At 38.0% G+C, this 13,373-nt stretch overlaps 1 protein-coding gene across 1 annotated transcript in view; it reads right to left on the reverse strand.

The window, feature by feature from the left end:
- The window catches only part of LOC148590666 (synaptic vesicle glycoprotein 2C-like), a 33,264-nt gene extending 24,403 nt beyond the window's left edge, over positions 1 to 8,861 (reverse strand). Inside the window, exon 1 of the mRNA XM_088538779.1 lies at positions 8,213 to 8,861. Within this exon, the coding sequence (XP_088394905.1) occupies positions 8,213 to 8,795 (583 nt within the window). The 5' untranslated portion in view covers positions 8,796 to 8,861. The remainder of the gene's footprint in view (positions 1 to 8,212) is intronic.
- Positions 8,862 to 13,373: the final 4,512 nt, after the last annotated feature.

Here is a 13,373-nt window from a genome sequence, read left to right on the forward strand (position 1 = left end):
ATCTTCTTCTGAAGAAATACGGCATTAATCCTACAAGCACATTTTCACCTTGCTCATGAATATTTTGTGCATGTTTCAATGACTACATCTATATTTCTAAATATTTTTATTGCTGCTAAAGATTTATTACTACTATTAACCATAAGCACAATGGACTCTCACTGTAATTTCAGTGAGATTCCTCACACTCTGAGGTCTGCTATGATTCCAGCAACTATTCTTAACCTAAATGCATTTCTTGAGAACGCAGTAATTTTAAAACCCTTATCTAAAAACCTATCATTTCAAGACCTATGCTGACTTCAATAAGATTACCATTTGTACCATGGCCAAGATTCCTTATTAAAAAAAAATAATAATATGGCAGTATTAAGCTCCTTCTTTGAAGTCTAAAACCATAGCTTCCCCCACCCCCTCAAAAAATAAGTAATGTCTCCACAATGAAAATGAAAGATTTTCCCTTGCAGAACCACAGGAATGCCATCTTCTACCACTTGCAAATAATAGTAAAATGTTAGAGAGAGGCACAGCATGGCTGTCCTTTCATTTAAACCCTTTGTGGCCATTACAAATCTAGTACTCTGCTACCAACTGACATGTAGCCAGAAAACATACGCTCACTTTCTCCAACTGTTTTCTATGCACGCACACACAATAAACCCTACCTGAATATAAAGACCTATAACAATATTTAACAAGAGGGGGAAAAAAGCGCTGTAAATAGGTTCCTATTTACAGAAGCAGGAATGAGTTTTAACAACTGCTACGTAAAGACCATTTTGAAACCACCAGTTATGATTCAGAACTTTTTACAAATAAATGTCAAATATAGAAATGTTCCTGCCTTCTGCATCATTATATACAGAGGAACCATGCTGTCAAAAGCATCACTGGAATTGAATTGACTAGATAAAATTAAAGTATAATGATAGATACTTTTTGAAAAAAATCTATAAAATTTAGACCTTTAAGAAAAAATACAAATAAAATCAGCTAGTCAGTATTATACTTAGCCAATTTTTGGACTTCAGCCTCAAAATAAATTTTAATTAAGCTAATCATAAGTGTACTATAACCTTATTTAAACAAGGCTGATGGAAAAAAAACAACGAATTTGCAGAGGGAAATAATCTCAGATCACTAATTTATTTTTCATAGTGTTTCTTTTTCAAAGCTTAAAAGTGCATTTCCTCACAACAGGCAAAAAAAAAAGAAAAAGAAAAAAAAGATAAAATGTTCATTTAACCAGGGACTAACAAAGACAAAATCTTCAATTTCCATATTAAAACAGTCTCTCCAAAAGATTAGAAAGCCCAAGAGAACTCCCCTTCTAGAAGTCATTGCATCTCTCTAACTGACTTACAGAAAGAATTTGTAGCTACTTTGAAGATGGAAACCAAAAGCATATCATAAACCTTGAAAACCAAATTTAACAGAAATTGATTTAACATCAAATTTTGCTTAAAATCATTTAAGTCTTAACCTCCATAACATACAAAATCTCCTTCTCTCTAAAAGGAAAGTTTGTTGCTCCCACAACAAATTAAACAAAGAAAATATATCAAAATATGCAAGAGAAGCACAATCTGAGAAAAATAAAATCTGATTTGTACATATATTTCTGTCCCAAACAATGTATTTAAGCTGTGAGGTGACAACTTTGGAGACTTTCACCAGGCACCTAGATGCCCAACTACTTAATAAATGCTTCCTTGATACTCAGGCCGTGCAGTCCTTTATGCATTGTCATTTTATAGCATTGTGTTAGAGTTTTTCAGAAGCAAGGAAAAATCCATACAGGCTCAGGAGGAGAAGAAATAGCTCAAGCTATTTAGCCCAAATAACTTTTGGTCACAGTTTGTGTGTAAGACAGCAAGCCTGTAAAAAATTCATGATTTCAGAACACTGTGTTCTTTAAAAGTTTACTCATATGTAATGATTCTAATATTGTGTCGATGAAGAGTTCTATTTTGAATTACAGAATCAGAAAAGTTTCAATTGAAAGACTGCTGAAGGTCACTAGTCCAACTAGCTGAACCCCAGTTCCTTTAGCTGCTTCTTATACATCACATATTCCAGCCCTCTAGCCCCTGTGCTCATTTGCTCAACTTACTCAAATTTGTTATTCAGAAATTTGTTTTTCACAGATCCTTTTCTGCAGAGCTGCTTGCTACATACGCAGGTGACATGTATATAATATTTGGCCTTTGTTTTCTTTTTTGGATAGAAGAAATTCTCTCTCTATTGCAAATCAATTAAGAATATCTTTTACATGTAAAGATTATTTTTGTTTGCGTTCCTGTATATGAACTGTAATTATGGACTGAGATACTGTAGTTCAGTAATGCATTAAGTAACACAGAAAAAAAAGAAAAGATTGTTAATGCTCAAGAGATCCTTCGGTCTCAATATTCAACAGGAGTTGATATACAGGCAGACCAGTGGAGAATATAAGGAAAGGGTGAAAAATGCCCTCTGGAAAGATGATAGCCACAGCATATGTCAGGTTTTATTGGTCTGAATGCAAAGGAAAGTTTAAAGAAGATAATCACTTAATCCTGTGACATTTATATGCTTTTTTTTTTTTTTTTTCCAGTGCTGAGGGGCTAAAGTAAAAAAGGGTGAGGGCATCTCTTTGAATAATGTCACTGGGGCAAATGCAGCTGGTGTCACAGAGCAGACAGAAACAGGAGTTCACCTGTGTCCCCCGATACCAACTATGTAGCTATCAAGGATTTACAAGAGAAGGAAAACCCTGAAAGATCACATGGTGGAGTAAGTTGAAGGGACATTCAGCATGTTCCTGGACAGACATAACTGGTACGGGATAACTTAGTCTAGCTTTGGGTAAAGGATCCTTCACTACTACAGATGCAAAGATGCTGTGAAAAGGGAAGAGTTTTTTAATTGTGTGAAGAGTTTTTTAATTCTGTGATGGGAAGCAAGGGCCGTAATTTAAGTTTGCAGAGAAGAAAATAATTGTAAAATGTAGGAACAATCCGTGTGTTAAGAAATAGGGTTATTCGGCTCCGGAGTGACAGACAGGATAGCAGTAGTACCAGCAATCAAGAATGATAGCCTTTGAAAAAAATGAAAAGCAAGGAAGATCAAGATTTCTACTTTAGCTGTTTCATACTTTAACACATTTGTTGTCTACAAGGAATGATCAGGAAGTTACAACGCAATTATGTTCAAAGACAACAGAAGACAAGCCATTTTTCAGCACAGAGATGAAACTGGTTTTGCTTTTATGGGTGAGACAAAAAAAATAAGGCAGACCACAAAAAAAAACTTGCTAGGACCCCTGCCTACCAAGGAAGCTGAAGGAACGATCAGAAGGGCATTCTGAAAACTTCGACTGTAGAAATCGAAAGAAAGGAGCATTTCAAGAGATTAGGGAGTATTCACTGAAGTTAAAAGAGAACAAGATTTCAGTAAGTGTGCGAAATTGGTAGTTGTCAGTAAAGAATGATGAAGATGAACTGCTGGCTCTGAGCTTCAGCTAGGTACTCTGGCAACACCACCACTGCCAAGTGGAAGAAGCCAAAGCCAAAGTGAAGCTTAGGTCAGGTGTGAAGGAGAGGAGTGCCTGGAAATGACTGTCAGCTGCAAGATGAAAGAGAGAATAGACAGGATTTAGAGATACAAGTGGGGTCAATGGTAAGCTTTCTAAAGAACAGAAAAGATTGATGCATGTTCACCATCTGTTAGCAATAAGTTAAGAGAAGAATAAAAGTATCCTGGCCTAAACAGAGGGCAAAACATAGTACTTCATAAAGAAAGCAATAAGTTCCTACCAACTTCTGCTGTAGGTACTGAAATAGTATATATTCAGCCCATAGAAGCCCTAGAAAAAATAAAAATAATGAGACATTCACACGGAGTGCTGATGTGCCTTAGCTCTACTTATTTCACACTTCATACAAATTCCAACATATTCTTAAACGTTTGTTCTTCCTTCAATTAGATGCACACACAAAAAAGATAATGGTTATATCAGAAATTCTATTACAGCAGTAGCTCAGATGAATTTAATCTTTAAACAGCATGGTGACTAGCACTAACCTCAGAGCGCAAAGAAAGCACCTTTGGTTTCGGGCCAAGGCTCACAGTGCTTCTGAATGCCCCAAGATGCCCAGTACCTCTAGCAGGTAGAGGTAGCCAGGATGGTTTGTTTTACTTCCACAACTGCTGTCAAGACAGACAGTTTCTCTGTTTTTTCAGTCCAAATAGAATAGTATCTGTCAGATAAAGGAAAAATTAATTTGCTCATTTGATCTGCTGTCAATCACTATGGAGAGACCCCCAGAGCTATTCCTTCGTCCTCACTATACTTTTCTGCAGCACTAGTGATAGCACTAGTGGTGCTTCCAATGGTTGAAATAAAGGGGGAAAAAGCAAAATCTGTTCTCTCATTTATCTTGCTTGGGGCTGGAGGTTTTTAAGAACAGGCTGGACAAACAGCCTGTGTTAGATATAGTTTACACTGCAATGGGGGTAAGAAAGAGGGACTAGAAACTTCCTATAGTTCCTTCCAGTCGTCTTTTCTGCTACTACTACCACTCACCTTCAAATAAACCTACTCTTTCCATAGGGTGGGTGTCCCAGGACAGTCATTTCCGGCGCTACAGGATTACTACCACTTTAGCCACTTGGATTTTTACTCATCTTCTAATTCTTTTATGACAAGTTGAGGCTAAAATGTTCAGATTGAGGCTCCAAGGACTGCAACTTCCTTGGGATTTTGTTGACATCAGTTAGCAACTCTTAGATTAGAAGCACTTCAGTATCTCTTCATTAGCACTGGGAAGACAACATTTTTTCCATCTCTTTTTTGAGAAGCTTTTTCCACAAGAGATGATTCTTTCAGTTTGCCTACTAGGAATACTTGTCACATTTCTTGGATCTCCTTCCTAGTGAAATCATATAAGTGCAGAGGGAATCTGGGCTTCTGCCAAGTAAAACAAGACATGCAATGGGGAGTTGCTTTTATGAGTAATGTCATATAGTTTTAGGTATGTTTCACTCCCTGGTAAACCAAAGTGGCATAGGGGATGGAAATATAACTAGCAGTCAAATCAATGGATGCCCTTTTTTAATAACAAATTAGCATGTTTTTATTGTTTCATTTTAATACTCTAGAAAATCACCTGAAAAAAAATGTACATGCATACATAGGCACACTGATCCCACCTTATAACTTTTGGCACTAGAATCATGACTTCAGTAGTCTATTAACTTTAAAAGTCCTTCAGTTTATGAAATTATAATCATGAAAAAAATATGCCTGTCTTAAAGACCCCAGTTACGATGCAATTATGATTAGAAATCACAACAGCAAAGAAATTGAAATGCATAGCTGGGAAGGCCTAGTTGTGGTCATATTAAAATGCTTCCACTAAATATTGACTGCTCTGATGAATATTTTGTATCACTGGAATTACAGTTATTCTGTCTGAAAATACAATACTTATATTATCTGAAAATACAATACTTATGTATATGTATTTTATTCAGCATGGTACTGAAGGATGCCAGTCTATAATAGGTATGTAATATCATTGGTTTGTGGAACTATTGATAAAATTACACTTGTTACAATGCCTTTAACACACATGGAGAAAGATAAGACTGCTTAGCTCAATTTTTCCCTGTTTTATTTTTCTATAATTCTTTCTATCTATTAATGTAAATTAACCTTTTATTTGTTAATACCACAGCACAGGGGCTAGTGCCATATTATTATAAGAAAAATATGGGGATACTGATTACAACTTCCTTATTTTAGGCATGAGAATACATTGCTCACACATCTAAGCTTTTCAGGCATGTTTCCTTGATCTTGCCAGCTTCTCTACTGAGTGACAATAACCTATGCACAGAGTCATTTCAAAGTATCTCAAGAAAGTGTCTTAAGAAGACTAGTGATTGTGGATCTCTCAGCCTTCTTCTACGCATAAGTCATATCTTAATATATGGCTTCATCTTCACACCCACCTGCTACTGCACTCCCCATTCGCAATCACAGAGGGCCTCCATGATGCTTACAACAACTGTTTAAATGACATATTTTTAGAAAATATAATGTATTTCCACTCAAATTTCAATTCTATCTTGCAGATGTAACAAAGAAAAAGCGTTAGTGTCATGTTCTCCACATCTGTAATGTGATAGTCAGAGACATCAAGAGCACTCTAGTTTTAGAATATCTCAAACATTAGAAGATCCATTTCCCAGGATAACATTTACTGCAAGTGGAAGGACTTGCACATGCCAACCAGTTCACTACTGAGTATGCAAGCAACACCGAGAGACTGCAGAGAGTCTTATATTGCTACCCTTCTATTAGTATCATCCTGGCTAACAAAATGAATTTTGACAATTCATTTTTTGGGAAGGTGACTGGATAAAACAAACAGGGTTAACTGTAATTAATAAAGGAGGGGGTAATATTTTTATTCCAGCAATAGAGAGGACTTATAAAATTAACAGTATTTATATATGTTCAATCCTCACCTAAATACCGGTAAAAAAAATAAATAAATGCATTAAAAGCAAATTGTGTACCACTATTTCCTTAAATGTGTTCCATATTAGCATCTGCACTCACACAGTAACATTTAAAGATATCATCCTTTGTGTGTTTTAGTTCCTCTCCTCAATCTCTCTCCTCCATGCCATAAATGTTTATGCACTTGCTTTCTGTAAAAGACAGCTATGAGAACTCACAGGTCTAAGCATGCCAAATATGACATTCATGAATTTGTGTAGTCAAGAGTACCAAATAATATTTGCATGCACCCTCTTTAATCATAGAAAGTTGAATGACTGATTACAAGTTTAATTGCTGCACCATACAAATAGGTAAGGTAGTTCATTTCCAGAAAAGCTGCTCCCATGAAAGGAAAGAGCCCAGACACATGAGGGCTCCACTCCTGTTTTCACTCCTGACTCACAGACATGGAAAGAGATTTGGAGCTAAAGAGGAGGATGACCATTGTCCACTTTATTAAAGTCTACAGAGTCAAACTGCTAGTATCAATGTCAGGAATCCAGTTGGATGTGTGCTTCATGTCCTGCCAAGAGACCTTTTGTCACAATTTGTTTTATTTAAAATTCTGAAGCCAATTTTTATGCATTTTGTGTTTTAGGGTACTTTAACTGATCGAGAGCAAAGGGATAAAGATCAGGACATGAGAGAAAGTGAAACAAAGTTAATATGAAACCGTTGCAACTGAGAACCATGCACTGAAAACAAAATATAAGGAGCATATCTGAGGCAAAAGTTCTCATACACTTTACATGACACCCTCTTTCTTTTCTGCAATAGCCTGGGCCCTGCCAGGCCCATATCACTTAAATACATATCTTAAATACATATATATATGTGTGTGTGCATATATGTATATATATATACACATTCCATTCTTGGTCATGTCCCAAGCCCCTACACTCCTACCTCTGCTTTTCCAAGGGTAATTGCTTATGCTCTCCTTTTCTGCACCCCAGCCTTGTGAAATCCTTGCTTTACGCGACTATCCCAGGCATGCCCAGGGAGACGAGCACAGGCCTGCGGTGCTGTCACGCAGCGCGAGCTCAGCCGGCCCCCCTGCCGTGCCGATGGGATACAAGAGACATTCCCCAGATGTAGCTCCAGCCGTTTGTCCCACTGGCTCTGTCCCCACTGACTCCAAGCAAACACGGAACTTTCTGGGTGGCTAGGGAAGAGAGCAGCCACTGGGAGAGGAGTTGAGAGGAGAAAGAAAATCCAGACTCCTGGATTCAGTGCTTTCCTCAGACCACCTCCTCCTTTGGGAAAGTTCCCCTTCACTGATGCTGGTAGTTATATGACCAGTTTTCTCTTACATCTGTAAAAATCCAGAAAAGCTCTGATAATTGCACTACTTTTTTTAAATATAGGTCATCTGGATGTCTCCTCTTGTAACCAAAAAGAGAACATATCCCTCTGCTTTTTAATTTTACTGTGAAGTCTTCTATTTTATTAAATTATACTTTCAATTGTAAAATATCTAAAAATCAAGGTCACTATGTTCATTAAATGCATATTGGCTTTTGCTGCATTTAGTGGATTGCTTTCTTATATTTAACAGGAAAAGTTTTAAATGAGCGTTAAGGGTTCACAGGTTATTATTTGGATGTACTTTAAGTGACACCTGCAAAACTACAAAGACAGAGCACAGATTTCACTCACCAAGCCATCCTGATCCAGAGTTGGGTATGCACATATCTGTCTCAGCACTGGGCAACACAAACCCAACCACAAAAACTTCGACACCATCAGCCATTAGGGCCATTCCCAATACAAAGAAGAGGGCCCACTGGAAGCGACCATGGCCACATTCTTGAATTATCAGTTCATACTGCTGTGCTAGCTCTTCTTCATCAGCTTTCCTCTCTGTTTCCAGTTCATGACGATCCTTATATTCATCATGCATAGGCTGTCCTAAGGCCACCATGCCATCCTTGCCTTGACCCATGTTGGGGATTCCCTGATATTCCCCTTCATAAATTTCATCATCTTCATCATGTCCTTCAGTTGCTTCACTTGATCCTTCATCATCATTAGCTTCTACACCATAATTTCCTCCTTGAACATAGTAATCATCATCATCATCTTCCTCATCCTGGAATCGGTTGTAGGACCTCTGGGTGTAGCCATCCTGAGCTTTGTCAACAGCTTTACTCACTTTTTTGACAGCCTGTCTCTTCACCTCTTTGGCAATATCTTTTGCCCCTTTCACTAGTGAAGTCCTGTCTTTGTAGGATTCTTCCATCTTGTACCAAAGATTACTGCAGAGAGGCCCAACAGACTGCTTGGAATACCTACGTTGTGCAGGACATCAATACAGAAAGCCCAAAAACATATGAAGCTCTATCACAGCACCTACAAAATATGAGAGAAAAAATAAAAAAAAAATAATTTTACATTTTGTTCCTTCCCATTTGATTCTTCACACTGATAAGAGCACCACCATGATCTTATTTGAGCACTGCACATCACAGTTCAGGGCAAACACCCCAGACTACTGGTAAAATAAAGAAAAATCCAATTTTAAGAGTATAGGTTAAGAGCAGAGAGACAGTTAAGATTCACCACACTGAGTTTCAGCAACATATGCTGTGTAGTGGCAGCCTATAGTCAGCACAGGGAGCACAACCTCAGAGCAAGCTGCAGTAGCACAACCAAGGAGGCTGCAAGACATGACATGGAGAAGAATAAAATTGTGGGAATTTCTGAAGCAAATTCTGTTCCCTGGAGCTATTCCCTGAGCTCCAGGGGAGAAGAGCTGCCTCTCGTTTTGAAGATTCGGCCTTTTATTCACTTGGATGAAAACACTAGTCCCAGAAGTATATTCAAGGCAGCAGTTTTCAGAATGATACCATTTGGAAGGATAGAAAGAATTACACACTGCTTCAGATAACCTAAGGATATGCCGTATTTCTGATAAAAGAAAATAAACCCTAAAAATCACATGAACGTGTGGGTAATATGCCTGAGGAAGCTACAAGATACTTCCCCAGCCTGTCTTATAATGACTATAGAAAGCCACCATAATGCTTCTTTGAGTCCCTTCCTCTAGATTAACTTCATGTACTCTGAATGTTTCCCAGAGCAATCAGATGTGATGGCGCTATTCAACCATTCCAGGCAGACCAAAGCAGCCCTAAAAAAGAGGATGTAATATTTATGACCCCAAACTATAGCCTGGTTATGGCACACATATCTTCCTATGTAGGTCATTCGAGAGAAATGGTCTTAGTATACAAGATTTATCAGTTACAGCTTTTCCTTTTGGAAGGTGCTCCTCAGAAGTTTCTATCTGCACTCTTAGGAGGACTAATGATTATAAAGTGCCCCTAAATTCTTTTGAATGTTTTACATGATTTTAGGGTGTGTGCATAGTACATTTAAGCTAAATTCTGCATTACTCTGACTCTTAAGATTATTGCTTTTTCAGTAATTACAATACTCTTGTAAACATCTTCAGTTGCACTCATAGTCAAATTTGGCTTTACCATAGGTTGTACCAATGCAAGGACGACAGTAGGCAACAAGGAGTAAGGGATAAAAGTGCTAAGTGCAAAGCTGACACCCTGGCAAAACAGCTTTGTGCTCTTACAGGAGCTCTGCTTCTTGACTTGAGCAGACTACACTCTAAAAACACAAATCTACAAAAGTACCGGAGCTTACACTGTAGGGTCTTTCAGACCAGCATGGCCAATAAGGAATTACACCGCTTCAAAATTTGTGACACCAAAAATCCTCCCCTAAGGCATATGTCTGTCCATAGCGAAATTCCATATGTACTGAGTATGAGACCAAAAACGGCTCCTCCTTGTGCCCAAGTCCCCAAGTCACACACCTGGTCTGAATGATATTCCTTTAACCAACTGTACTTTACAAACTGCAATCCCTGCCTTAGGGTGATAAGTACAATGAGGAATTATTTACAGCTCATGCATAGCAGCTCCTGACCTTTTAATTATGCTGGGCTGATAGACTGCTAGTAAGTGACTGGGAAGTCTGAAGCATGGAAGATTAATGACTACCTGAGTCACGTAAAATAGCTGAAATACAAATGAAAATCTAGCTATTGATTCCTGTTTGCACAACTGTCCTATCCAGCAACCCTGCTACTTTTGCTAAACTAACCCCCCATTCCTACTTGATTCCTTCAATTTTTTTTAAAAAAAAAAAGTAATAAAAATAAAGTGGTATTTTCCCAGGAAAACGGTGGTTTCACATCTAATAAGATCACTTAAAAGTAGTGCATGCAAACAAATATTTCAAAACATTCACAAAGATACGTGCACAGGAAAACAAATCATTTGGTGGCTGCCAAGCCTTTTCTCTTCCATTCTACTATTTTTATGACTTACTCTAGTTACCACTTGCTTCTCTCTCACATATTGTGATACATCTGGAATACGGTCGGATTCTGCAAACTAAACCAGTAAGGCCCAACCCTGAGGTGCCAGAAACCCCACACCTACAAAGACTTCCACCTCTGCACACACACAAGCTGTGCAAAGACTCTCTGAAGACCTGAAGCTACTAACAATATATGGCATTAAGTATATGCATATGTTCAGATCATACATTTTTCAGAACAGAATTGACAGTCATACTCAGACTGAGCTTCAGCTTTAGCATGGATTTAGGCATCTAGTGTTCCCAGTCTAGTATTCCCATAAACATAAAGTCTTTCAACAAGATCTTTAAATGACTTTGCGCAGTGCAAAGATCAGTAAAAATCTGTACTGAAGGCCAAATCCTGTGTTCATTCCACTCTCATAATCACAATCAACTTAGTACAAAGTCAAAGGTGTACCAGATGACTCAGAATTAAGAACAAAATGTTCTTGCCGCATTGATCTTAATGCTGTGAGAGCAGGAAAAGCTACACCTGAAAACCCAGAGCTGCAAATACTGCCCAGTGATTGAGCAGTGATGTGTTCCTTCCAGACATGTTCACGAGAGAAGGTTTCCTGATTTACAGACAGCTTAACAGTGTTCCCAAACATGTATTACTGGAATGAAATGACTGAAAAGGGTAACTTCACTCAAAAAAAAAAAAAAAAAAGAGAGAGAGAGAGAGAAAAAAAAAGAAGTATTCAGTGAGACAATAAGAGATCCAAAGTTAACTCAATTTTAGGCAATATTTGAAAGTGGTATAAGAGGAAAAGGAGGGGTATAGAGGTATACCTTTTTCTTTTTTTCCTCTCTCTATTTTGAGGCCAAGGAGGGGACAGGAGATGAGGACTTGACATTTAAACTGATATTTTTTCTATCTTTGCTGACTGTTACACCTATCACAAGATGAAAATTTTTCTTTATTTGATATCATTGTTAGTTTATTTGTTAAAAGGAAAATTTAACTTGGTAAAGGTACTGTAAGAAAATACTCAATTTGTGTTCTTTGTTTCTTTTTAAATGTATCTTTTTCAAGGAAAAGTATGTTTAAAATTGTATGTTCACTATGTCTTAATTTAGCTAACATTTTGATTTGATTTTTTTTTTCTGTCTTCATTTATTAATTACACTTGACAGTCTTTCCATTTCTTTTGAGCTTATATATGCTGCTAGAATTTAGTCCTTATGTGCAGACACAACCTGCTGCTAGCAGGATCATAATCACTTCCAATTACACCATTCTATTCTGATAGCACGGGTTATTTTATTTCAAGATGAAAAAAGAACCAACAGAAGATCCTGTTGTCTTCCATGTCTTCTCAGCTAATAAAAGAGGGCCAAGAAAAAAAACATTGCACATTCAAGCATGGGCACAACCCATCCTCAAATTCACTGTGGTGTTCACACACATCCTCCCCATGCACAAAACAGTCTCAAAAGGCCTGTTCTTTCCCTACCCCAGGGACTATACTTGCTTTAGGATGCCCAGACAAAGAACAGATCTATCCCAGTTTCAGTGTGTAAATAACAGCAGGCACCAAAGCTGATGAGAATGGGATTCTGTTCCACTGACATTTGTTGATTAAAAGATAGGTATCTAGTATGACCTAATTTTCTTGCCTCTTCCAGTCAGCAAGAGACACACACACACACTCACTTTACCACTCATCTGTCTTAGGACACAGTTGCCACAGTGTAAATCACTGTGCAATACTGTCCCCAACACAGGGATCCTCGTTGCTCTCCTCATCCCTGCTGTGCACCCCTTGCCATTTACTAGCACTTCCCATTACTCATCCGCTGTGAACCTACAAAACACAAGCACAAGAGGAGCTGGAGAATTCATACGTCTAGCAGCTCTTAAAGATCACAGGCTCAGCAGAGACAGTGTTTCATGATACGCTTCCCATTTTATCCCTCTGATTCACCATGCTGCCTGCATCTCTCCCTGTATCTGGTGTGCTGCCTCACAGCCCAGCTTCTCTCCATACATCTAGGGGTGCCTAAGTATAGAATCAAGGTCTGCAGAATCCCTGCTTAAATGACCCATCCAAAAAGTCATGCTACTGGTACAACAACTGAGACAGGACACATTCGTAAAGACCAAAAATGCCAAAAGTCTTTCCAGTGAAAACTGGGAAATCTTAACTCAAACTCAGTCTTTTATGACAAAAGTTCGTACTGCAAGAATGTAGTAAAAATAAACACTCCTTTAACCAAGAGTGCCAAGATAGAAAATGAAAGGTAACTCTTTTGCTGCAAAGTTAGGAGGAGGACCATTCTTCACTCTGCACTTGCACTAAATTAGTCTTTCCTGCATCATTTGTTTTGTAAATGTCTTTCAAAGGATATCTTGAAGAATGATGCCGCAATGCTGAACAGTTTTATAAGCATCAGCATCCTTACATATAGTGATATAAATGTCTGATTCTGATGG

Source organism: Tinamus guttatus, unplaced genomic scaffold (genome assembly GCF_059628265.1).
Source record: "Tinamus guttatus ecotype Peru unplaced genomic scaffold, ASM5962826v1 Tinamus_guttatus_pri_ptg001165l, whole genome shotgun sequence".
NCBI lineage: Eukaryota > Metazoa > Chordata > Aves > Tinamiformes > Tinamidae > Tinamus > Tinamus guttatus.